The sequence below is a fragment of the Leptodactylus fuscus genome, chromosome 10, assembly GCF_031893055.1.
Source record: "Leptodactylus fuscus isolate aLepFus1 chromosome 10, aLepFus1.hap2, whole genome shotgun sequence".
Classification (NCBI taxonomy): Eukaryota; Metazoa; Chordata; class Amphibia; order Anura; family Leptodactylidae; genus Leptodactylus; species Leptodactylus fuscus.
Genome location: NC_134274.1, coordinates 9,770,115 through 9,795,556, shown reverse-complemented (window position 1 = coordinate 9,795,556; position 25,442 = coordinate 9,770,115). Strand labels below are relative to the sequence as shown.

Genomic DNA, 25,442 nt, shown 5'->3' with positions numbered 1-25,442 from the left:
CATCTGAGGACCAGATCAATGGACATGTGGACCACTAAAATAACGGATACACACAGAGCCTGGCGCACCACATTGACGTTTAAATACTGAAACCGGTGCATTAAAAAAATTTAAAAAAATAAAAAGTCCTCTCTACAGAACTTTTTAAACCAATTTTCGACAGACACTACTGATTGAGACTCCAGTGCAATTCTTCAAATTTTGACAACAGACATTTGTTATTTAACCCATGTTCCACTATAAAATCCTTTACAAAAGACCTCAGGTAAACCATCTGCATCACCATAGCTCAGACAGACATCTTTAAGAAGAAGTCATGCAGCCCTAAAGAGTTAAACAACCACCATCGATGCAATATATAAGCAAAGTTCTTCATCACCATCGACTATCTTTTTGAAGCCTCCGCCAGTTACGCTATTTTGTTAAATACAGGTGTCAGACGCGCTTACCTCGTAATGTGCAACCCTCTGAGACTCGGATATTAACTGCGCATTGCAGATTTTGCAGTAAGTCTCTGTAAACAGCGCTCTGTCCTCAACTTCTGCAGACTTCATCTAAAAATGGAAGAACAAAATGCAATTTAGCCCAGAAAAGACAACAAAAATACAATTATGAAAAACACAATAAAAAAAAAGTTGATCTTAAGTTTATGGCTGAAAAGAAGGAGGTAGGATGGGAGAACCTGAGAGAGAGGAGATGAATTCATCACTGACAGCTGGATTGGCGCCACTTTTCAGACTGTCAGTTCCATAATAACTCAAACCAACGATCGCCATTCTTCATAACACACGTCTGCACTGACGCCTGAACGCGGATTGTTCTCGCCACAACCAAAAACTTGTATGGAAGTTTAATTTTCTGCAAACTCAGATGCCAAGGAAATCATTTAGAGAGGGCTAACCTCAAGGATATGCAAAAAAAAACAATGAAATATGTGTAATGCATATTGCACTAAGGAGGTAGTATTATAGTAGTTATATTCTTGTACATAGGAGAGGTATTATAGTAGTTATATTCTTGTACATAGGAGCAGCATTATAGTAGTTATATTCTTGTACATAGGAGGTAAGATTATAGTAGTTATATTCTTGAACATAGGAGCAGTATTATAGTAGTTATATTCTTGTATATAGGAGGTAGGATTATAGTAGTTATATTCTTGTACATAGGAGCAGTATTATAGTAGTTATATTCTTGTATATAGGAGGTAAGATTATAGTAGTTATATTCTTGTACATAGGAGGTAGTATTATAGTAGTTATATTCTTGTACATAGGAGCAGTATTATAGTAGTTATATTCTTGTATATAGGAGCAGTATTATAGTAGTTATATTCTTGTATATAGGAGGTAGGATTATAGTAGTTATATTCTTGTACATAGGAGCTGTATTATAGTAGTTATATTCTTGTATATAGAAGGTAGGATTATAGTAGTTATATTCTTGTATATAGGAGCAGTATTATAGTAGTTATATTCTTGTATATAGGAGGTAGGATTATAGTAGTTATATTCTTGTATATAGGAGCAGTATTATAGTAGTTATATTCTTGTATATAGGAGCAGTATTATAGTAGTTATATTCTTGTACATAGAAGCAGTATTATAGTAGTTATATTCTTGTATATAGGAGCAGTATTATAGTAGTTATATTCTTGTATATAGGAGCAGTATTATTATAGTAGTTATATTCTTGTATATAGGAGGTAGTATTATAGTAGTTATATTCTTGTATATAGGAGCAGTATTATTATAGTAGTTATATTCTTGTATATAGGAGCAGTATTATAGTAGTTATATTCTTGTATATAGGAGGTAGTATTATAGTAGTTATATTCTTGTATATAGGAGCAGTATTATAGTAGTTATATTCTTGTACATAGGAGCAGTATTATAGTAGTTATATTCTTGTATATAGGAGGTAATATTATAGTAGTTATATTCTTGTATATAGGAGCAGTATTATAGTAGTTATATTCTTATATAGGAGCAGTATTATAGTAGTTATATTCTTGTACATAGGAGCAGTATTATAGTAGTTATATTCTTGTATATAGGAGGTAGGATTATAGTAGTTATATTCTTGTACATAGGAGCAGTATTATAGTAGTTATATTCTTGTATATAGGAGCAGTATTATAGTAGTTATATTCTTGTACATAGAAGCAGTATTATAGTAGTTATATTCTTATATAGGAGCAGTATTATAGTAGTTATATTCTTGTACATAGGAGCAGTATTATAGTAGTTATATTCTTGTATATCGGAGGTAGGATTATAGTAGTTATATTCTTGTATATAGGAGGTAAGATTATAGTAGTTATATTCTTGTACATAGGAGGTAGTATTATAGTAGTTATATTCTTGTACATAGGAGCAGTATTATAGTAGTTATATTCTTGTATATAGGAGGTAAGATTATAGTAGTTATATTCTTGTATATAGGAGGTAGGATTATAGTAGTAATATTCTTGTACATAGGAGCAGTATTATAGTAGTTATATTCTTGTATATAGGAGGTAAGATTATAGTAGTTATATTCTTGTACATAGGAGCAGTATTATAGTAGTTATATTCTTGTATATAGGAGCAGTATTATAGTAGTTATATTCTTGTATATAGGAGGTAGGATTATAGTAGTTATATTCTTGTACATAGGAGCAGTATTATAGTAGTTATATTCTTGTATATAGGAGCAGTATTATAGTAGTTATATTCTTGTACATAGGAGTAGTATTATAGTATTTATATTCTTGTACATAGGAGGTAGTATTATAGCAGTTATATTCTTGTACATACGAGCAGTATTATAGTAGTTATATTCTTGTACATAGGAATAGTATTATAGTAGTTATATTCTTGTACATAGGAGCAGTATTATAGTAGTTATATTCTTGTACATAGGAGGTAGTATTATAGTAGTTATATTCTTGTACATGGGGCAGTATTATAGAAGATATATTTCTGTACATAGGAAGTAGTATTATAGTAGTTATATTCTTGTACATAGGAGCAGTATTATAGTAGTCATATACTCATATATAGGGGGAAGTAATATAATGTTTTATTCTTGGACATAGGAGGCAGTATAGTATAGTATTATATTCTTGTATTTGTGTGATGACACTTCAGAGAGACAATTTGTAGAGATCTATTCATCTAAGAAACACCTAAATATCAGAGCTCCACTGCAAGAATTGTTAACGTCAAGTAACATTACAATTACTGGTATTACTTTGACCCACAGGTAATTTTACTCTAGAAAAGAAAAAGTTGCTGACGAATTGGGATAATTGAAAACATTTATAAGATTTCAGAATTTTTGGTCTTGTCAAACAATAACACACCTACATAGAATGTGCACAGTAATGCTTTATTAGGAAGCTGGCATTGCACCAGATGCAGTATAATCGTGGTGCTGTATTGAAAAAAAAAAAGTCACTTTTTTTTTGCAATTTTTAAATTTATGGCTCAAATAGATATTCCTGTCACATAACTCATGTACATTTTAACCCTACAGCATTTTAGCTCTACAGTACAACAGTAACATTTTCTCTCTCTACTTTCCTGCTTTTATAACTTTTTATATTTTATTTCAGATTTACAAGACCTTGTGGTTACATAAGAGTTTTGTGATCAGTTTTTTTTTTTTAACTTATTGTTTTTGAGAGGCGAGATGAACAGAAAACATCAATTCTGGCATATGATGGGGTCGGCAGCAGGGGGGGGGAGGTGGAGGTTAAAACAACATTCCTGTAGAAATAAAAATAATTGTCCTCCCATTTTTAAATAAACCAGTATTTTGCAGTGCTATTGATAAGTTATGTGCTCCCCTCTGAGGCGCTCTATGTTGCATACACTGATGCACATCTATGAGGGCCAGATGGAGGCTCTAATAGACTTGTATTGTCAGTTTGACTTTTGTTCATTCAGGAAGTACTATGTGCATCACAGGAGGTCATTGCTCCAGAGTGAGCACATAACTTCATAACGCTGTTATTCAGTACCATGACATCAATACTAGGCTCTTACTTACTGGCATTCTTTGTTAAATGTACCGTACAACCAACATATAAAGATCTGCGAGCCAAAGATGGAAATGAACGTGGTACATGGTACCAGCTCACAAATCCTTTCACGTCTCTATAATGCATCATACATATACTAAGCTAGAAGCTCAGCCTGAGTCAAAGTCACGCAATTCAGTGCCATATACGGTCCATCTCCAGCTTATACAACAAAGAATGTGTCACCCAGTGACAAGCCATTCTCTGAAATAATACATAAAGTATTCATTCCTTTCTGAGAGAATGTTTCGCATTCTTGCATTGCATTAGCCATCCCTGGATTCTCCGTTTATTTCTCCATACAACACTTTATTGAGTGTCCATGTTGGGGTGTCAAGGCTTTTCCTTGTTACTTTTCTATTGTCCTTAGATTTATTTTTTTTTCCCTGCCACAGTGACAAGAGCCCAGCGCCCGTCTCTGCTGCACGAAGAAGCCAACGTGCTATTCTGCTACCTGTGTCTTGCTGATAAGTCAGCAGTATTGCTTTTGAAATTCAATTACATTTCGCCAAGTCTGTGGAATAGAACACTGGGCAAAGAAGACGCGGACATCAAATTGTCCATAATATCCCCTGCTATCTCTGAGCCCTGATGTTAGGACTTGGCCTGCATGTATACATCTTATAGGGGGGATTAAATGGTTAAACCAAGCTTCACTTTTTATTTTAAGTGGGCTGCACTATTTATCGCTGTATGGTCATAAAATGCAGCCGTCAGCATCATCCAAGGGGTCACAAATTCAGGTTAAAGGCATATAATTTGGGGGTTTGTTTTGCTGCAGTTCTGGTCTATATAGACAGATGACGGCGCTCTCCATCACATATCAGGAAGCATTTACCTCTATATTTGACACTACAGGATAAATTTTAGGTAAAGTACAGCATGCTGCAGAATAACGTCTGCATTTTGCATTTAGTGTAATGTAAGGCAATAAGCGAGCAGCGTGTGCCGTAAATGGGGACAGCATGGAATATTCTGGGAACAAGATTACATTCATTTGGCTTCATGGAAATGTCATTTCTTATACACACTGCTAAAAAAATAATCATTTGCAATGTGAATGCTCTATCATTTAAAGTCTATAGCACTGACGAACAGAAAGGTGCAAAAGTTTTAGGCAGGGGGATGATGCAGCATAGTTAGAATGCTTTCAGAAATAGAAAGGTTAATAGTATATTCTGCAGCAGGAAATCAGACATATACATAAGCCTTATGTAATGGAGGGTTCTGTAAGGGAGGATATAGCCCGAGAGAGCCCGGAGCTCTACATTGTCCAGTCTGTCTGAGAGAGCAAGAAGAGCCAGAAGGATTGGAGCAAGCAACATCCACAGAAGATCTGTCACATTCTGTTACGGTGTCCCATCATTTTCGTAGGAAGAATAATGCTGAATGCTGTGTAACTCTTCCCATAAAATGTGACATCTTATAATGGGCCCCCTACTAAAGTGTGAACAGAGTCTGAGGCAGTGAGTGCTCCCCTATAGACAATATATAACCAGGGAACAGTGGCGTAACTAGGAATGGCGAGGCCCCGTAGCGAACTAGTGACACGGGCTCCCCCACCTGATGCACACAGTATTATGCCCCATAGTGGCCCCTGCACACAGTATTATTCCCCATAGTGGCCCCTGCACACAGTATTATTCCCCATAGTGGCCCCTGCACACAGTATTATGCCCCATAGTGGCCCCTGCACACAGTATTATGCCCCATAGTGGCCCCTGCACACAGTATTATTCCCCATAGTGGCCCCTGCACACAGTATTATGCACCATAGTGGCCCCTGCACACAGTATTATGCACCATACTGGCCCCTGCACACAGTATTATGCCCCATAGTGGCCCCTGCACACAGTATTATTCCCCATAGTGGCCCCTGCACACAGTATTATTCCCCATAGTGGCCACTGCACACAGTATTATCCCCCATAGTGGCCCCTGCACACAGTATTATGCCCCATAGTGGCCCCTGCACACAGTATTATCCCCCATAGTGGCCCCTGCACACAGTATTATGCCCCATAGTGACCCCTGCACACAGCATAATGCCCCATAGTGGCCCCTGCACACAGCATAATGTCCCATAGTGGCCCCTGCACACAGTATTATACCCCATAGTGGCCCCTGCACACAGTATTATACCCCATAGTGGCCCCTGCACACAGTATAATGTCCCATAGTGGCTCCTGCACACAGTATTATTCCCCATAGTGGCCCCTGCACACAGTATTATCCCCCATAGTGGCCCCTGCACACAGTATTATGCCCCATAGTGGCCCCTGCACACAGTATTATGTCCCATAGTGGCCCCTGCACACAGTATAATGTCCCATAGTGGCCCCTGCACACAGTATTATGCCCCATAGTGACCCCTGCACACAGCATAATGTCCCATAGTGGCCCCTGCACACAGTATTATGCCCCATAGTGGCCCCTGCACACAGTATTATTCCCCATAGTGGCCCCTGCACACAGTATTATTCCCCATAGTGGCCCCTGCACACAGTATTATGCCCCATAGTGGCCCCTGCACACAGTATTATGCCCCATAGTGGCCCCTGCACACAGTATTATTCCCCATAGTGGCCCCTGCACACAGTATTATGCACCATAGTGGCCCCTGCACACAGTATTATGCACCATACTGGCCCCTGCACACAGTATTATGCCCCATAGTGGCCCCTGCACACAGTATTATTCCCCATAGTGGCCCCTGCACACAGTATTATTCCCCATAGTGGCCACTGCACACAGTATTATCCCCCATAGTGGCCCCTGCACACAGTATTATCCCCCATAGTGGCCCCTGCACACAGTATTATGCCCCATAGTGACCCCTGCACACAGCATAATGCCCCATAGTGGCCCCTGCACACAGCATAATGTCCCATAGTGGCCCCTGCACACAGTATTATTCCCCATAGTGGCCCCTGCACACAGTATTATTCCCCATAGTGGCCACTGCACACAGTATTATCCCCCATAGTGGCCCCTGCACACAGTATTATCCCCCATAGTGGCCCCTGCACACAGTATTATTCCCCATAGTGGCCCCTGCACACAGTATTATGCCCCATAGTGGCCCCTGCACACAGTATTATGCCCATAATGACCCCTGCATACAGTATTATGCCCCATAGTGGCCCCTGCACACAGTATTATACCCCATAGTGGCCCCTGCACACAGTATAATGTCCCATAGTGGCTCCTGCACACAGTATTATTCCCCATAGTGGCCCCTGCACACAGTATTATCCCCCATAGTGGCCCCTGCACACAGTATTATGCCCCATAGTGGCCCCTGCACACAGTATTATGTCCCATAGTGGCCCCTGCACACAGTATAATGTCCCATAGTGGCCCCTGCACACAGTATTATGCCCCATAGTGACCCCTGCACACAGCATAATGTCCCATAGTGGCCCCTGCACACAGTATTATACCCCATAGTGGCCCCTGCACACAGTATAATGTCCCATAGTGGCTCCTGCACACAGTATTATGCCCCATAGTGGCCCCTGCACACAGTATTATGCCCCATAGTGGCCCCTGCACACAGTATTATGTCCCTTAGTGGCCCCTGCACACAGTATTTTGCCCCATAGTGGCCCCTGCACACAGTATTATACCCCATAGTGGCCCCTGCACACAGTATTATACCCCATAGTGGCCCCTGCACACAGTATTATACCCCAGAGTGGCCCCTGCAAACAGTATTATGCCCCATAGTGGCTCCTGCACACAGTATTATGCCCCATAGTGGCCCCTGCACACAGTATTATGCCCCATAGTGGCCCCTGCACACAGTATTATGCCCCATAGTGGCCCCTGCACACAGTATTATGCCCCATACTGGCCCCTGCACACAGTATTATGCCCCATAGTGGCCCCTGCACACAGTATTATGCCCATAATGACCCCTGCATACAGTATTATGCCCCATAGTGGCCCCTGCACACAGTATTATGCCCCATAGTGGCCCCTGCACACAGTATTATGCCCCATAGTGGCCCCTGCACACAGTATTACGCCCCATAGTGGCCCCTGCACACAGTATTATCCCCCATAGTGGCCCCTGCACACAGTATTATCCCCCATAGTGGCCCCTGCACACAGTATTATGCCCCATAGTGGCCCCTGCACACAGTATTATGTTCATAATGACCCCTGCACACAGTATAATGTCCCATAGTGGTCCCTGCACACAGTATTATGCCCCATAGTGGCCCCTGCACACAGTATTATACCCCATAGTGGCCCCTGCACACAGTATAATGTCCCATAGTGGTCCCTGCACACAGTATTGTGCCCCATAGTGACCCCTGCACACAGCATAATGTCCCATAGTGGCCCCTGCACACAGTATAATGTCCCATAGTGGTCCCTGCACACAGTATTATGCCCCATAGTGACCCCTGCACACAGCATAATGCCCCATAGTGGCCCCTGCACACAGTATTATACCCCATAGTGGCCCCTGCACACAGTATATGTCCCATAGTGACCCCTGCACACAGTATTTTGCCCCATAGTGGCCCCTGCACACAGTATTTTGCCCCATAGTGGCCCCTGCACACAGTATTATCCCCCATAGTGGCCCCTGCAAACAGTATTATGCCCCATAGTGGCTCCTGCACACAGTATTATGCCCCATAGTGGCCCCTGCACACAGTATTATGCCCCATAGTGGCCCCTGCACACAGTATTATGCCCCATAGTGGCCCCTGCACACAGTATTATGCCCCATACTGGCCCCTGCACACAGTGTTATGCCCCATAGTGGCCCCTGCACACAGTATTATGCCCATAATGACCCCTGCATACAGTATTATGCCCCATAGTGGCCCCTGCACACAGTATTATGCCCCATAGTGGCCCCTGCACACAGTATTATGCCCCATAGTGGCCCCTGCACACAGTATTATGCCCCATAGTGGCCCCTGCACACAGTATTATGCCCCATAGTGGCCCCTGCACACAGTATTACGTTCATAATGACACCTGCACACAGTATCATGCCCCATACTGGCCCCTGCACACAGTATTATGCCCCATAGTGGCCCCTGCACACAGTATTATGCTCATAATGACCCCTGCACACAGTATTATGCCCCATAGTGGCCCCTGCACACAGTATTATGCCCCATAGTGGCCCCTGCACACAGTATTATGTTCATAATGACCCCTGCACACAGTATAATGTCCCATAGTGGTCCCTGCACACAGTATTATGCCCCATAGTGACCCCTGCACACAGCATAATGCCCCATAGTGGCCCCTGCACACAGTATAATGTCCCATAGTGGTCCCTGCACACAGTATTATGCCCCATAGTGACCCCTGCACACAGCATAATGCCCCATAGTGGCCCCTGCACACAGTATTATACCCCATAGTGGCCCCTGCACACAGTATAATGTCCCATAGTGGTCCCTGCACACAGTATTATGCCCCATAGTGGCCCCTGCACACAGTATTATACCCCATAGTGGCCCCTGCACACAGTATTATACCCCATAGTGGCCCCTGCACACAGTATAATGTCCCATAGTGGTCCCTGCACACAGTATTATGCCCCATAGTGACCCCTGCACACAGCATAATGCCCCATAGTGGCCCCTGCACACAGTATTATACCCCATAGTGGCCCCTGCACACAGTATTATACCCCATAGTGACCCCTGCACACAGTATATGTCCCATAGTGACCCCTGCACACAGCATAATGCCCCATAGTGGCCCCTGCACACAGTATTATCCCCCATAGTGGCCCCTGCACACAGTATTATCCCCCATAGTGGCCCCTGCAAACAGTATTATGCCCCAGAGTGGCCCCTGCAAACAGTATTATGCCCCATAGTGGCCCCTGCACACAGTATTATGCCCCATAGTGGCCCCTGCACACAGTATTTTGCCCCATAGTGGCCCCTGCACACAGTATTATCCCCCATAGTGGCCCCTGCACACAGTATTATCCCCCATAGTGGCCCCTGCAAACAGTATTATGCCCCATAGTGGCCCCTGCACACAGTATTATCCCCCATAGTGGCCCCTGCAAACAGTATTATGCCCCATAGTGGCCCCTGCACACAGTATTATGCCCCATAGTGGCCCCTGCACACAGTATTATGCCCCATAGTGGCCCCTGCACACAGTATTATGCCCCATAGTGGCCCCTGCACACAGTATTATGCCCCATAGTGGCCCCTGCACACAGTATTATGTCCCCATACTGGCCCCAGTACACAGTATTATGCCCCATTGTGGACACCCCTGAACAATTATTATACTCTGGGGTATAATATTTGGAAACCCAGGGGAGGGTACAAACATAAAAACCACTTATCTATCCCTGGCTCCAGAGAGGTTCCTGCTGATGTTGACCACCTTCAAAGACATACAATAGATCACTTGACCTGGGAGTGCGACGCAACGCATAAGGACACAGGCCCCTGACATTTGACATCAGGGATGTCACACAAGTAGGCCTGAAGCCTGCCTGGAACGGTAAGTAATTAGGGCCTGTTACTGGCTGGAGTTAATGTACCCTAGCCCTGTCTGTAATAACACATTTCCCCTGCAGAATTACTCCAGTATATGGCAGTGCTGACTAATTCCAAGTAACAACCAGCAGAATTGTGAATGCAGCTCTGAATGACAATGGACTGAAGCTTCGAGCTAGGGTAAGACCTTTATTTGTCTTCTATTACTTTGTTTAAACATTAACTGGTCATCTGCATTAGAGAGCGGATTAGGAAAAGGGAATCACCTTATAACCTAGCATTTGTGGCCATATTGGGAGTGCAGAGGTGACAGCAGGACTTATTGTGACCGTGCCACACAATGTAATCCCGCACAGTGTCAGTCTGGTAGTAGTGCGGTCTAGTGCAGGTGCTCACCATCTGTATACTCACAGCCTCAGTCACTACATTACTGTCAGGATGTCACTGATACAATAGGGAGGATCAATACAATGGATCGTCTTCAGTGATAGCCCTGGCCCTCCGCTGACCTTGCTCATCGTACTGTGATCTTCTCATTAACTTATACTGATCTGCTCAGCTGCTATTGGGGAGACTCTGGGATCAATCACACTTCTTTTTATAGCTAGATTCGGAAATCTCTTTAGGGAATGAATTCTATTGACAACCCCCTGGAAGGAGAGGAAAAAACACAGATACGGTAATTGAATTAAAGGGACTTCAAAGCCGAGCGAACCAGTCATTGGACACAAGAGACTTTCCATGTGGTCAATATACTGTGCTGTAGTAAACAACACAAACATATGTATAGTATATATACAGTACAGATGTAAGCTAGTGTATGGAAAAGAAGTTGGGTACGGGTACATTCACATATGGAAGATACAATATGTTGCAGACATTTCTCTGACTGTAGCAATCACCTTTAGGGGTTTGAAGAAATCCAAGAATCTGCTGCAGAAAACCCTATTCAGAGGTATGGAAGGTATAAGTCAGAGAAATGTTTGTTGCCAATTGGGGCATGTAAATATACACCCTAAGGGTTCAGAAAGAGTATATACAGAGGCACATAGAGAGTCTCTATCGTTCTGTAGAAATGGCTGTGTGCCAGCTTATGTTGCTTTTATGTGCAATGCTTGTAAACGTGTATACCACTGTGTGTGTCCATCCATTATTGTTAGTGTACAAAGGCAGAATGATACTTCTATATAGCAATCCTCTTTTTCAGGTCCTAGCAGGTTTGCCCGGAACTCCGATATCGACAAGGACAAATTATGTAATGAAGAGATAGTGAAATAAACACGAAATATAAAATCCATATCACAACACCAACAGGTAACAAGAATACAAGAAACAGGACTCTCCAATAGATGAATGGGAAAGAATGATCAGGGTATCAGATAGGTATGATATGGTGAACCAGACAATTGACTCTAGCTTTCTTTAAATCCTACCCTATATGCTGACCCTAACACAAGACACCACTGACCCTCACTGTCCCTAAAGATCACCGACCCCAACACCAGGCACCACTGACCCTCACGGACCCTCAAAATTGAGTTTATATCTAACAGTATTTTCCGCTTGTTCAGATTCTATACAACACGGATTATGGGCAATCTGTCTATGGTTTATTATTCAGGTGACCTAACAGGCGAGTTCCCAAAATGCACTGCTCTCTTGTGAAAGCCTACATCTGATTTGAAAATAAATCATCATGTAAGTAAGGGGTCATGAAAAATATAAGCCAAGTAGATGCATAGACATACAAAACTGTATTCTGGTGAATTTTCAGGAGTACTTGCTGACTACCCCTATTACTTAACATGACACAGGGAGAGTCACACCAAAGAGGCCCCGAAACACTGTATAATAAGTGTCGCAACGTGAACGAGACATGCAATGTGCTCCTAAATAGATAGAGCTTTGAACAAGTGTTGCGTTCCCAAACATCGATGACGCGATACATCAGCAATTCTGCCCTTTTTGCAGTTCTTTGGCATGTTGAATATGATTTTCTAATTCCCTGGGCTCGGCGTCTGAGGTTTCATGGGAAATTGTTCCAGACCATATTGCACATCATCGGTTGCGCCCTGTCCTGACATTTTTGGATGGCCTCCTCCACGAGAAGGGATCAATGATGCTGTTGTCTCCAGTTTCCTTCCCATCTACTGAATAACACTCTTTGAGGGTATATCACAAACTGACATCACTTAAAGGAACTGGTGACCCAATAAGTTCGCAACATGAATGACACTGCTTAGTACTATACACCTGAGTGAACGGGTATGGGGTTATGTACCACGAAGTCACAAGCAGAGGTTGAATGTTGCGATGATTGTCTGGCGCCAACCTCATTGCTTTGACTTGTCCATATACTGAAGAGCTCCTAGCAAGTGGTTTTGTTCCGATAGCTTTGTCCATGAAGAGCATTGTCACCCTAAAGTTTTGGTATTCTGTCTATTAGCCCAGAATGAACAAGGCTAAAACTGGAATCAGGTGAAGTGTACAAAAGGGGGAGTTTAATGGTAAAAGGAATATTGTTACAGAAACTGCTTACGGATAAGAAGTCTATGGTGGAAAACGGGTATCGGAATAACACAAACAAGGCGTCGGCTAAGATGTTGATCGCACTTCGCATTGACGCCCTCCAGGTCGCTCCTTTAAATTTTGCAATCAATTGAGCTTTGAAGTGACAAGCCTCCATCTTGGATGAGACTGTTGGAGCGTATTTGGGTCACCGCTGTGTTACTATGTTGAGTGGTAATTATATGAGCACTGCGTCTGATTACAGCGAGAACAATAATCATGTTCCTGGATATTAGGCAACTAATTACTACGTAATTTTATGTGATTGAATACTAATGAGTGAAATTTACCATGAGTATCGGCGCTTGATTTTCTTTCTTTCCAGTCCCAAGGTTTCTATTTTCGTGAGTTTTGAAGTGTGAGATCATTTCACTCGGCCGCTAACACCGCTCTAATTCAATTCTGCTTATCCGTTTCATTATAGTGACAATTACGAAATCTGTGTGGCGCTCATCGCTGGGCTTTATCACTGCAATGCGGGGCTACCGAAGACGACAACACCTCCTAGCAAGGCTTTCCTTCACCGGGGGCAAAGATTCAATTGTCCTAGCTCAGGACTTGCATGCTATGGTGAACTTTTTGAGATTTGTTCACGTTGTGGTGTTGCAATTGCTATGGTGTGGTCTACAATAGAGTTGGTATCCAGGACTCTGGAGTAGAAATACAGATACCGGAACAAAAATCTGAAGGTCAAGGCAAGGTCAGGAACAAAGCCGAGGTCAGGATCAGGAAAAACCAATCATCACATCAATAATAATAGCATAAGAAACGAGACACCATAGACATGGCATATAGGCCGCCATGTCTGCCCGTTTCCTCAACAACCTGATGCCTCAGTAAATTACAGGGTTTTTCGTAAAAGCAAAGAGTAAGAAAAGGGAAGGCGAAAGCGTCCAGTTACCTAGAAACTAGACAAGGATTTTGGCTGGAGTCACAGCCACCGGCCGAGACAGAACTGAGAACCAAAAGAGTCTCTTAAATGAGACAGACTCTGCACTGACCGTGTAGGGGAATGTATACAGATTGGAGAGAAGAGGCTTCAGAGTTATTTATGGGAACACTTAGGGTATTTACCGAAACAAGCATCAGGAAAGTAAAGGCCATGGCCAGGGTTACAAAAATCACTCCACAGTTGTATTTAGTATCGTAGCTCTGGCTTCAAGCGAATGGAGCTGAGCTGCAATACCACAAGCAACCTGCGAGTAAGTGTGGCACCGTTTATGGAAGAAAAAATAATAATCATGTTTTCTAATCCTGTAAATCCCTTTAAAATGGTCACAGCCGATGCCATAAATTTAGCTTAAATCGATACTACAACAGAATAGAAGAAACTTTGTAATATAACCAGGAGAAAAATGCTTCTTTCTCCTCTTACCAGGCTTTATTTGTCCACTGCTAAGCTGACAATCACTATAAAATATCTTCTATATCCAATTCCAGATGGACCTCAGGTCACATGCATCAGATAATACATGCCTATAGAAGTCTATGAAGAGGGAGTGAAGGGAGCAGCAGCTGAGGGTGAGAGAAGATGACCTACACGTTCAGGCTGTTGCTGTAGCTAAATAAAAGCTATCACAGCTCAAGTGCTTTATTCACAGTACAGGTCAGTACTTCTCTACATATGCGGTGCATGACCCTGGGGCTGTTTCTGAGAGACTGTTATGGAGCAGATTCTCCTTTTCTTGCTGAGTGCACTGATCTCCAACCAGCAGCTCAGGGAGAACTGAAAACTACAAGTAGATCCTGCACAATAATGTAAAATATAAATCAACTAATAACCAGATAGCATTACTACATGTACACACACAGCAGCCACCTGACGTGTATACTTCATGTAATTGTAGTAGTGTGAGCAGACCCTAAAACAACAAACAAAGGATATGTGTCCAGCTTGAGGGTGTAAGCAATTTTATGCTTCATCCAGGTAATGGACATATTGATTTACATCCTTGTTTCATTTACCAATAATTTGCAAACTAATGCTTTTTAGGGTCTCCAGAGATCGGAGGACCGGCGTTTCTTCCAATAACACTATTGAAATATTTAACAACGCATTTTGAAACTGTGAGCTCCAGCGAGCCGGACCCCTTGACCTTTTGTTTTATTCATAATGCTTCGTGTATTTCTCTGTATTAATCTCAGACTGCTGAGCTGCACAAATAACGGTCAAAAAGAAATTTGGGCCGAAGGTGCAACGGCATAGGATGGAACCTCAGATTGTATAATGCCCACTTTACCCTTGTGTCACCGCGCTGCACAGTGATCATGTCTACAGGACCGGGGAATTTTCTGAGACCTCAGCGGAATTTGCATTCTGCATGTGAACATTCCACGCCAGCTGCATCGGGTTGCCGGTGCAGCGCCGATTTTGAGGCGGATTGCGCCTCAAAATCTGCTGCCAAAAAACTTAGCCCTTAGACTGCTTGCAATGCTCATCGTGTGATTCTCTCCTACATCCAAGTCCTGCATTTGGTGGCTTGCATTGGCTTCGCTCCTTTGTCGGAAGTGTGGAGGCCCAAGTGACCAGTATATATTATATCACTGGGCTCGCCATGTCATGGCCGATACATTACTGGTACCCAGTGAATGGCTGTAGAGGTCACCTCAGCCTCTACAGTTTTGGCCCAACCAGTGTAGGATTGGACTGGGGTAAGAAGAGAATGACTTCAACAGAGGACAAGGATCGAGACTGACCATCGTAACGTTCCAGTATTTCTATAACAGACCTTCGATGATAAGATGATCACCACAACGTCCCTCTTCTAGGAAACCCAGCTACAGGCTTTAATCTGTGATGATTGATATTTACTGTATCACCCCCGCAGGGGAAATTATGTATTACACAGTTCCCATTGAAATCTAAACAGATTTCCATTTTTTTTGCAGAGAAAATTACCTCAAAGTCTCTACGGATTTTGATTGTCTGTTTCATAAAACAATTATTCCGCTCCTAGACATTTTGCCGTCTCCCTTTGACAGAATAGAAGAAATGTTGCAGACAGCGTTCCCCTTGTCCTCGGCAGTGGAGATAAGCCTAATTAATTTTTTGGTGGCGCTGTCTTTTAATATAGCCATCTGCTGTGTGATAACAATACTAGTAACGTGTTAATTAAACCAAAGTTTCCGTTTGTATACAATCTGTACATGTTTCTGCAGCGACGTTCCCATTTATGGAGCCTACAGAAGAGTAAACGGGGAGTAAATAAAGGGTGGGAGTCAAAGAGACTGTCAGCAAGACTAAGACACCGACGAAATGTCCCCCTGAAGGGCCCTTTGGCGTGACGATCAGGAGAGGGCCCAGAATATTGGCTGGATTTCCCTGGTAGAACTCGGCCTAGAGACCCAATCTATGCTGCCAGGAGGAGTTCCTCCCTCTGTCTGTCGCTACTGTATCGGACCGCACAGCCAGTAACAGATTGCAGGGACACCCTCCTTTGGGAAGGGAAGTGGTAACTCCCAATTGTCAATATGGTCATAAATTTAACAGCAGGATTATGCATAAAGATGATTCGCATTTATTATTTTATACATTTTTTTTTTAAATTTTATTTTATGATGTTTTGCTTTTTTTTTCCCCAGGAAACAAGTTTTGGGGTACATAGAATTTTGCAGAAGAATTGTGCAACATTACCGGCCATGTTGCATTTATTTATTGATTTTTTTTTAAACAACTAATATTGGTTCTATTGGGGTTTTTTGGGGGGATTACAATGATATCTAGGTTGGATGTGTATTTTTTATGTTTGATCACTTTTATTTAGTTGTATTTCCATTAAAAGAAATGTGCTCATCTGTTCTATGCTGCATTAGAATAAAGTGGTGTCCTTCCTTACCTTGGCTTTTAACATACTAGAAATCATAATACGGCCACATGTAAACAATATAGGATAGAGATGGCGTGAAATCATGTCATCTAGAAAATAAGGAAACGCCAAGACGTAGCAAATGTTAGCCTGACACTTAAGGGCAGGTTCACACCTACGCACGCTCTTACACCTGTGCTGTGTCGCCCGTGGTTGTCTTGTGCCTGTCTGTGGCAAAACCGTTTTTTTTTTGTTTTGTTTTTTTGACTGGACACAAAGTCGGACATGCAGGACTGTGTGTCCGGTTAAAAAATAAAAATAAAAAATCACATGACCATGGTCAGAGTTTTATCCACTAGAAGTAAGAGAATGAATGACAGCAAGCCGAAATCTGGAAAACTCTGAGGAATTGATACAGAAAGTATATTGGAAAATTGTATATCTTTTTATTATACAAACCATAACCTTTCTCTCTCAATATTGGTCTGAAAGTGGCCAATCCCTTTAAAGCAGAGACTGGACGCTGGGGGGCAACACGGTGGCTCAGTGGTTAGCACTGCAGCCTTGAAGTGCTGGAGTCCTGGGTTCGAATCCCACCAGGAACAACATCTGCAAGGCGTTTGCATGTTCTCCTTGTGTTTGCGTGGATTTCCTCCCATTGTACAAAAAAACATACTAACAAATGAAAAAACAAATAAAACGTACACTGTGATCCCTACAAGGGGACCGGACGCTGGTGTGAACCCACCCTAACTTGCTGTGTTAAAGTTTACCACGTCTGTATCCGACTATATCCTGCAACACCAGTAAGACACTGCATACAGGCCTTCACTTATAATATCTTAATGGACAAGGGGTTCTCCAGGATTCGGATATTGATGTCCCTTCTTTAGAGCAGGTTATCAATATCAGATCAGTGGGGGTCTGATACACAGCACCTCTACCGATCAGCTTTCTGAAGGGTCTACAGCAGGGGTCTCAAACTCAACTCAGCGTGTGGGCCGCAGAGCAAGATCCCAACCAGTCGGCGGGCCGCACCACGGCAAATTTAGCTCCACCTACTTTTATGTTGACTCCGCCCATTCATTTTTCATGTGCCCCCACACTGTATAATCCTCCTACAGTCACCCGTAAACTATATGTCCCCCCTCCATCTTTCCCCCAGTTACATATACACCCTTCACCTGCCCCCAGATTCATGTCCCCCGATTTCTGCCCCAGTGTCATGCCGTTCTCCCCTCTCCCTTCGTCTGCCCCCAGTGTCATGAGCCCCTTCATTCCACCTCAATGTTTAAAGAGGACCTTTCACCATTTTGCCCACAGGCAGTTTTATATACTGCCGGAAAGCTGACAGTGCGCTGAGTTCAGCACACTGTCGGCTTTCCCGATGTGGGCCCAGTGTGAAAAGCTTATGGTCCGGTACCGTAGCTCTTCTATGGTCAGAAGGGCGTTTCTGACAGTCAATCAGAGACGTCCTTCTTCACAGCACAGCCAATCGCGCTGTGCTGTGAGAGCCGGGAGGAACGCCCCCTCCATCTGCTCGCAGTACTCGTCCATAGACGAGCATTATCAGGGAAGGAGGGGGGCATTCCTCCCCACTCCACAGCACAGCGCGATTGGCTGTGCTGTGAAGAAGGACGTCTCTGACTGACTGTCAGAAATGCCCTTCTGACCATAGAAGAGCTACGGTACCGGACCGTAAGCTCTTCAAACCGGGAAAGCCGACAGTGTGCTGAACTCAGCGCACTATCAGCTTTCCAGCAGTATATAGAACTGCCTGTGGGCAAAATGGTGAAAGGTCCTCTTTAACACACAAAAAAACACTTATATTCACCATCCAACGCTCCCCCGCTGCGCTCTGCAGTTTCACTAATAGACCTGTAGGCGCGATGTGATGATGTGACGTCATTACTTCGCGCCTATATGTCCACTAGCCGGAACGTAGCGGCTAGTGGATATAATCATCTCGCAATGTATTCAACTCGGATCCGGCGTCCCTAGGCTTGTGCGGGCCGCACAAAATTGTTCGGGGGGCCGCACGCGGCCCGCGGGCCGCGAGTTTGAGACCCCTGGTCTACAGCATCTGCACAAGTGCTGCATTCTCTTTATTGTCTACCACAGCGGGACACTGGAATGGGACTCAACTGCAAACAGACCATATGACCAGTGAATGTGATATCACATGACCTATGACATAGTAGTGCAACTGGTTCAAACAGATGATCGGCGCAGGTGCCAGGTGTCTGGTACGGGTGACCTATGTTAAGGACCAAAGTTCTGGAAAACCCTTTTAACTTTTCTGCCAAACTTTGCCTATTGAGAAACCAGATTTTCATATTTGCAGACATTACGTACAGATAGATATCCTCAGAGAGCTGCTCTCGCTGGTTACAACCGTCCTATAAGGAATTCTCTGTACAGACACTAGCAGATAAATATTTGTTCTGACTTGCGGCGCTCTCCGGAGCAGAGCCCATGGACTTTATATAAGATAGAGTTGCAAGGTAACCGTCATATTTTGCAGATATTATTCACCCCGGATCTGCTAACGCTTACAAAGTGTCCCTGGCTGTGACATAAAAACGCAACACGTTCTTTCAAAATGGATTCCTGCTAACTTACTTTTTTTGGGATATAATTTGTCCTTAACAGAATTGGTCTCCAAGGTGCATTTCAAGGCAACAATTAAAGGCTGCGCTTTCTTAATAGCGCTCCATTGTAGAGTAACACAAGTTCCATTATTTCCAGGCACAAATCAGGAGGCAATTACTGTTCCGTGTTTATGAAAGTGCGGCCGTACATAGGCAACTGTGCTAATGCTCCGCTCTATTAAAGCCTTATTATATGGATTATTTAGATGGTGTAATAATTATGGCGGAGATTTACAGTAACTGGAAGCTAATAGGAGCTCGGGGGCTTTACCAACGTTCGCTCGGCTTCTGGAGTTTCCCTGAGCTTGGACCCCCAACCTGAACCGTTTTCTATAGAGATTGTCCCTAAGGTTTTACAAGAATAACATCTGCAATTGCTTCTTATCATGGTATCATTAGAATCGCCCCTCTTATAAGTAACTCCACCGCAGAATTAACCCCTCTGTTTATGGCAGCCTGTGGTTTGTCAATGGGAGACAAAGACTCTACACAGTACTTGTATTCTGGTAACCGCTCCTGCAGGGTTATTGGAAGATTGTGCCAAGGGGAGAGCTTACATATGAAAATTATATTAGGGATATAATTCTATCCAGGGATTTAAAAGTCTATTCATTTGCAAATAATGGAGAAAAAATTGCAAAATTTGTTCGCAAAATTCTGTGCACTCCTGTAAGACAAACATCACCACCAACTGCTAGCCGTATATGTGCCAGCAATGTCCAAAAAGGAGGTACGTGTGGGGTATGTTTCCTACCCTAGGATAATCTATAGCAAAGGAGTTTGGTGCATCTCAGACGACCTCAGCCAACGGATCCCAAAATGTAGCTCCCAAACTCTTCTAAAGCTCCCACTCCCGGTATACTGAAAGACCTAGCTTCTCTAGTAGAGCCAAAAGGAGATGTGGTAACAGATTTGGCCTAGAGCTAAATCAGAACTATGGAATACGGACTTTCCCAAAAGATAGTGTTGTCTCCATTAGCAATGGCTGGTGTTTAGAGCCAAGGCACTGTGGAGTCAGAAGGTGCAGGGGTCAAGGCAGGTCTAAGTAGAAGACGTGGTCTAACACCGGACTGAGAGGAGAGAGAACATGAACAAGCACACTTTTTCTGGCACAGGGACCAACATGACATTACTGCTCAGGCATAACATGAAAGGGGAAGGGTCCTTAAAGGGGTTGTCCCATCACAAGGATCCTATCTATACTGCTTGTTAATGTGGATGAAAGACTTTTCCTAAATACATTGCTTCAGCAAAACTGCTTTGTTTGGCCACTATCTTACTTTATTGAATTCTTTGTGGCCACAGCTCTGACTTAGCTGCTCATGAGTCAAGTGATGTATCTGCTGCTCTCAGGGGGGAGGGAGGAGGGGCTAAGTGCAGGGAGCGAGCCTGTGTTTCTAGCTATTCCTGTGTCTACACCACGTGACCTAGGTCCTGCTCTCAGATAGGGGAGAGGAGCTGCTTTCATTTCTTCTGTTCTCCCAGTTATCAGGCTAGCTAATTCAATTGTGTTCATTATGGCAGAGACAGGCAGTCTCTGTATGTAACACAGAATGGAGTTGCTGCTGCCTGTACTTCATAGTCCAATATGGGTGGCAACACATGAATTTGGGGGCGGAACTAAATGGCAGGTTGCATGTGAAACCCCGCCCACCAAATGATGCAAGAAACCAGGAAGAGAGAAGATTTTACAGCAGTGAAGACTGATTCGTATGTGAGGTGGGAATACCCCTTTAAGAGGTCTGGGGCACTTTGATATTGTCTGGATAGGTGTAGATTGGCTGCTTAAGAGACCAGGAGCTGGTTCATGCCTGCATCCCGTGGTAAGCACAGCGCAATACCAGAACAAAGTGTTGGCCATGAGAACGACAGGAGGGTGAACTGGCACATCCTACCGATTTCACAGCAACTAGAAAGCCTCAGGTCGGGGCCACTGAGGTCATCCCTGGTGCAAAAGCTTCACATTCTACTATACATGTAAAAGTAAAGGGGTTTGGGGCTCTGAGATGTTGATGACTTACACTTAGGATAATGTTGTGGTCTGAAACCCAGCACCCACGCTGATCAGGTGTATGATGAGGCCATAGCTTTCCTCACTTCGTACCAAACACAGCACCGTACCCTGCACATTGGTCGCACTTGATATTGCAGCTCAGTCTTTGCTACTGAGCTGAAAGTAGGCAAAGTGACCGACGAATGTACCATTACTGCCTGACTGCCGCAATTTCTAATAGCTGATCAGTTGGGGTGTGGGGGCTGCTGAACCTCTCCAATCGGATACTGGTAACTTATCCTAAGGAGAATGGTCTAATGCTATATAGAATCTATATAGATCTTTACAGAGAGATAGATTAGTTATATTATTTTGTATATTTAGACTCTCAAGGTAAAGGGGCACGGTTGTTACTTCTGCAAATCTTATAGCAAAGCCTTTGGTGGGGTTACATAGACCATTACAAAATCATTATAACAAAAACACCCCAAAATTTCTGAAGTATTGCACATCCCTGTGATCTGGGCGGACACAAGGCAATGCTACAGGTAGACACAAGTACGAGCCCTTGCCCAAAACTGGGACACTCCTATCCCTGGTTCCCATCCTATCCCTACCATTCCTGCTCTGCCCAAGGGGCATTTATAACCTGAGCCGACACCACTACATAGCTCGGAGACCTTCCAACATCCCAATAATGCTGCAAACATAACGCAGCCATGTGTATAATGAGAAACTATACCGCGCTAGAAAGAAGGAATTTAAAGATCTATTATTTCCCAACTAAAATTCTTTCTGCACATTCACCGACAGAAATAAATCATCTGTGGCATTTCATTTGTAGTGTGTAATACTTGGTTTACAGAGTTACACCAGACTATTACCCAAAATGTAAGAAAACAGGAGGCCCAGAACTCCACAGGGTTGTTTGGTGGTCTCGCTCCATAGCAAACATTGCAGATTATTTCTTATACACAGTTGTAGCAGGGCTGACAATTTCCAGGTGCTAATAATCCAGAGGAGTCATGTGAAGCTCCCGGGCCACAATGCAAAAATTACCATGTGCCATTTACAAAAATAGTATACTGTATGTGGCAGAGGGACCACTGGGGTCTCTCAAGGTCCAGAGCCCAGTAGCCACTGTAAGGACAACTATAAACTTTGCTTGAAATGACAATTGGTTATAGATCATCTGATCCTTAGGGTCCCCACAATATACAGTCCAGCCGCTAACCAGCTAGTATACTGGTACACTAACCCATGCATCATAAGGTGCAACATACCGTCAGCTAACCAACACAACCGGCGCACATTAAACAAAATAGGTGTTAACCAATCGCTTGCAGGACTTTTCTCTCCGCATATTTTAAGCAGAATGGGGGATGGAGTCCTCGAACGCTAGTGTGACTGCAGCCTTTCTCTAATATATACACAAAAGTATCTCCATGTAAGTGAATGGTAGTACCGACCATCACTAGTGCCAACCACATTTAGGCCACGCTCAGGTTGAATGTGGAGTGTGAGTAAGGCTATGATGACTTTACTTTGTGGGTCACTGGAGATGGGGAGCAGCTTCATCTAGTCATGTAGTCACAATTTGTGAGGTCGATAGGTATGGTAACAGTCTGAGGGTCTGACACACAGCGATACCACACAGGATGGGATTTATTGTGAAGACTCCATGGCCAGATGAAGCTGCTCCTCGTGCCCAGTGATTAGTTATGGTGACTGTGCTTATGCCAATCTTAGGTTTTAAAAGCTTAGAACTTGACTTTTCGGCAATAGAAATCTTAGGAGAATCACAGGAAAGGTCATTACTTTAGGCTGAACCCACTGGGGCCAGTTTAGGAGTGGAAAAACCTCTTAAGGGTAAGGCACACAGAGTTTTTTGGTGCTGATTTTGAATCTGCCTCAAAGTCATCCTCCAAAAAAAGCCTCCCAATAGACCTCTGTAGAGAGTGCACCGACCCTAATAGGTTCCCTTTAATATGCTAAGTAACTGCCAAACCTTAGATGTAGCATATAGGGTTATTTACAATTTCTCTGAGCACTGCCCAGCCAGCCTTGGGGTGTATTTTCTGGGATGTCTATCCCTGGGAAGATTTGTCAGCGATCTTGAATGCTTTCCACTTGTATATAATATTTAGCATTCTAGAATGATGGACCTAAAATTGTTTGCAAGTGGCCTTAAATCACTCTTCCCAGAGTAATGGGTAACATCTAAGATCACTGCTGATGTCTTTCCTCCCTGACATCATGTTAACACATACTGAATGCTACAGATCAGCAAGCTGCTAAAACTTTTACTTTTTTTTTTTTTTTTTAGAGTTGTTCACACTTGCTGATAATTAAACGAGTTTTCCCATCTCACAGTTTCAGTTTTGCCTTCTCACTTCCCGTTTTTCTCGCCCCTCCCCTCCCAGCTTGCTGAATGACACTATGAGGTATAACAATACTTATGCAGATCAGATAATATGCAGATGCTTGTACAGAATGGACTCTGTTATCTGTGTGTTTACATAGCGAGATAACAGACCAGGCTTTATCAGCAAACTGCAAATAGCTAAACTGATTGTCCTGCCTGCACTGATTAAGTGATGCCACTTGTCCTCTCTCACAGGTCCAAGTTATCGCAACGCTGGGTAAACAATGGGAGGAATAAGTTCACATAGCAGGCAAACAAAGCATCGTTTCTAAAGCAATATATTTAGGAAAAGTCTTTAATTTACATAAGCTACCAGTATAGATAGGATCCTTGAGATGAGACAACCCCTTTAATCATGGACATTTGATTAGCACCCCCTAGCTGCTACTTAGCCTCTTAATACTTATTCAACCTGTTAAGGTGTGCTTCATTTTTCACATACGGCTTCTGCATTTTGGCCTAGTTTTTGTTAAATAATAATACAGTCTCATCTGTCATATGCTGTTCATCTGAGGTTGTATTTACCTACTTTCAAGAACCTAATTTTTTGTCCTGATAACCAGAGAATTCACAGATGGTAAGCCTTTTTTTTTTTCATGACACTGCATGCACATATATATAGTGCAGCAATGTATCCAAACATATATACACATTCATTTTAATATACAAACATCCACATACATGAATTTATACCCCTCTGTATAGTCCTACATACAAACGACAATGCACCAGTGTTACGATTCGTAGCACTCCGGCACCCATTGTCTGCGATGAAAAACAGGGCTCCGAAAATGTAATTCCACATCACAGAGCGAAAGGTGATTAGCGAATTAACCTGAATTTGTCACTCCTTAAGTGCAACGACATAAGGCAAACTAATAAAATGCAGAGGTTTATTCTTGCAAGCTTCCTACGGCCAATTTAAAATTGAGCCCCAAGGACCCTCCTGCACAGCAGCCCATACTACTGAACTCAATGTTAAATGAACCAAAACTCCAGAAGCTGGCTTGCTGGAAAGCAAAATGGGCCAAGAATAAAAGAAACATCTAGCAGATCCCAATAGTCCTGTTTGCAGCCATTTCAGCAAGAGCCGCATAGAGCGCCCACAATTCCGGGGCCTCCGCCACGGTCTGCTGTGTGCAATCTTTGGCCCAGATCTGCTATATACAGATTATTTCCATCCCAAAGTGAGGAGACGCTACGTTTTCCATTTGGTTTGAGTGGCAAGTGTTAGCTTTTAGCAGCTGCCCTCTGCCCTTCGTGATGCATTGTCGGCTAAAACGGCCGGCAAACCTAATAACAATAATCTGATTTGTAGCAGGCTCTACTTTATTTAATGAAAGCGGTGGCTGATTGTTTTCTGCAAGTCGCTGCCTTCAGATGGAACGTGCGCTTGCAAGATAACGTCCGCACATCTTACATCACCGATC

General features: G+C 43.4%; 1 protein-coding gene across 1 annotated transcript in view; it reads right to left on the bottom strand.

Moving 5' to 3' along the window:
- The window catches only part of ZMAT4 (zinc finger matrin-type 4), a 207,821-nt gene that overhangs the window by 164,779 nt on the left and 17,600 nt on the right, over positions 1–25,442 (bottom strand). Inside the window, exon 2 of the mRNA XM_075257878.1 lies at positions 450–554. Within this exon, the coding sequence (XP_075113979.1) occupies positions 450–554 (105 nt within the window). The remainder of the gene's footprint in view (positions 1–449; positions 555–25,442) is intronic.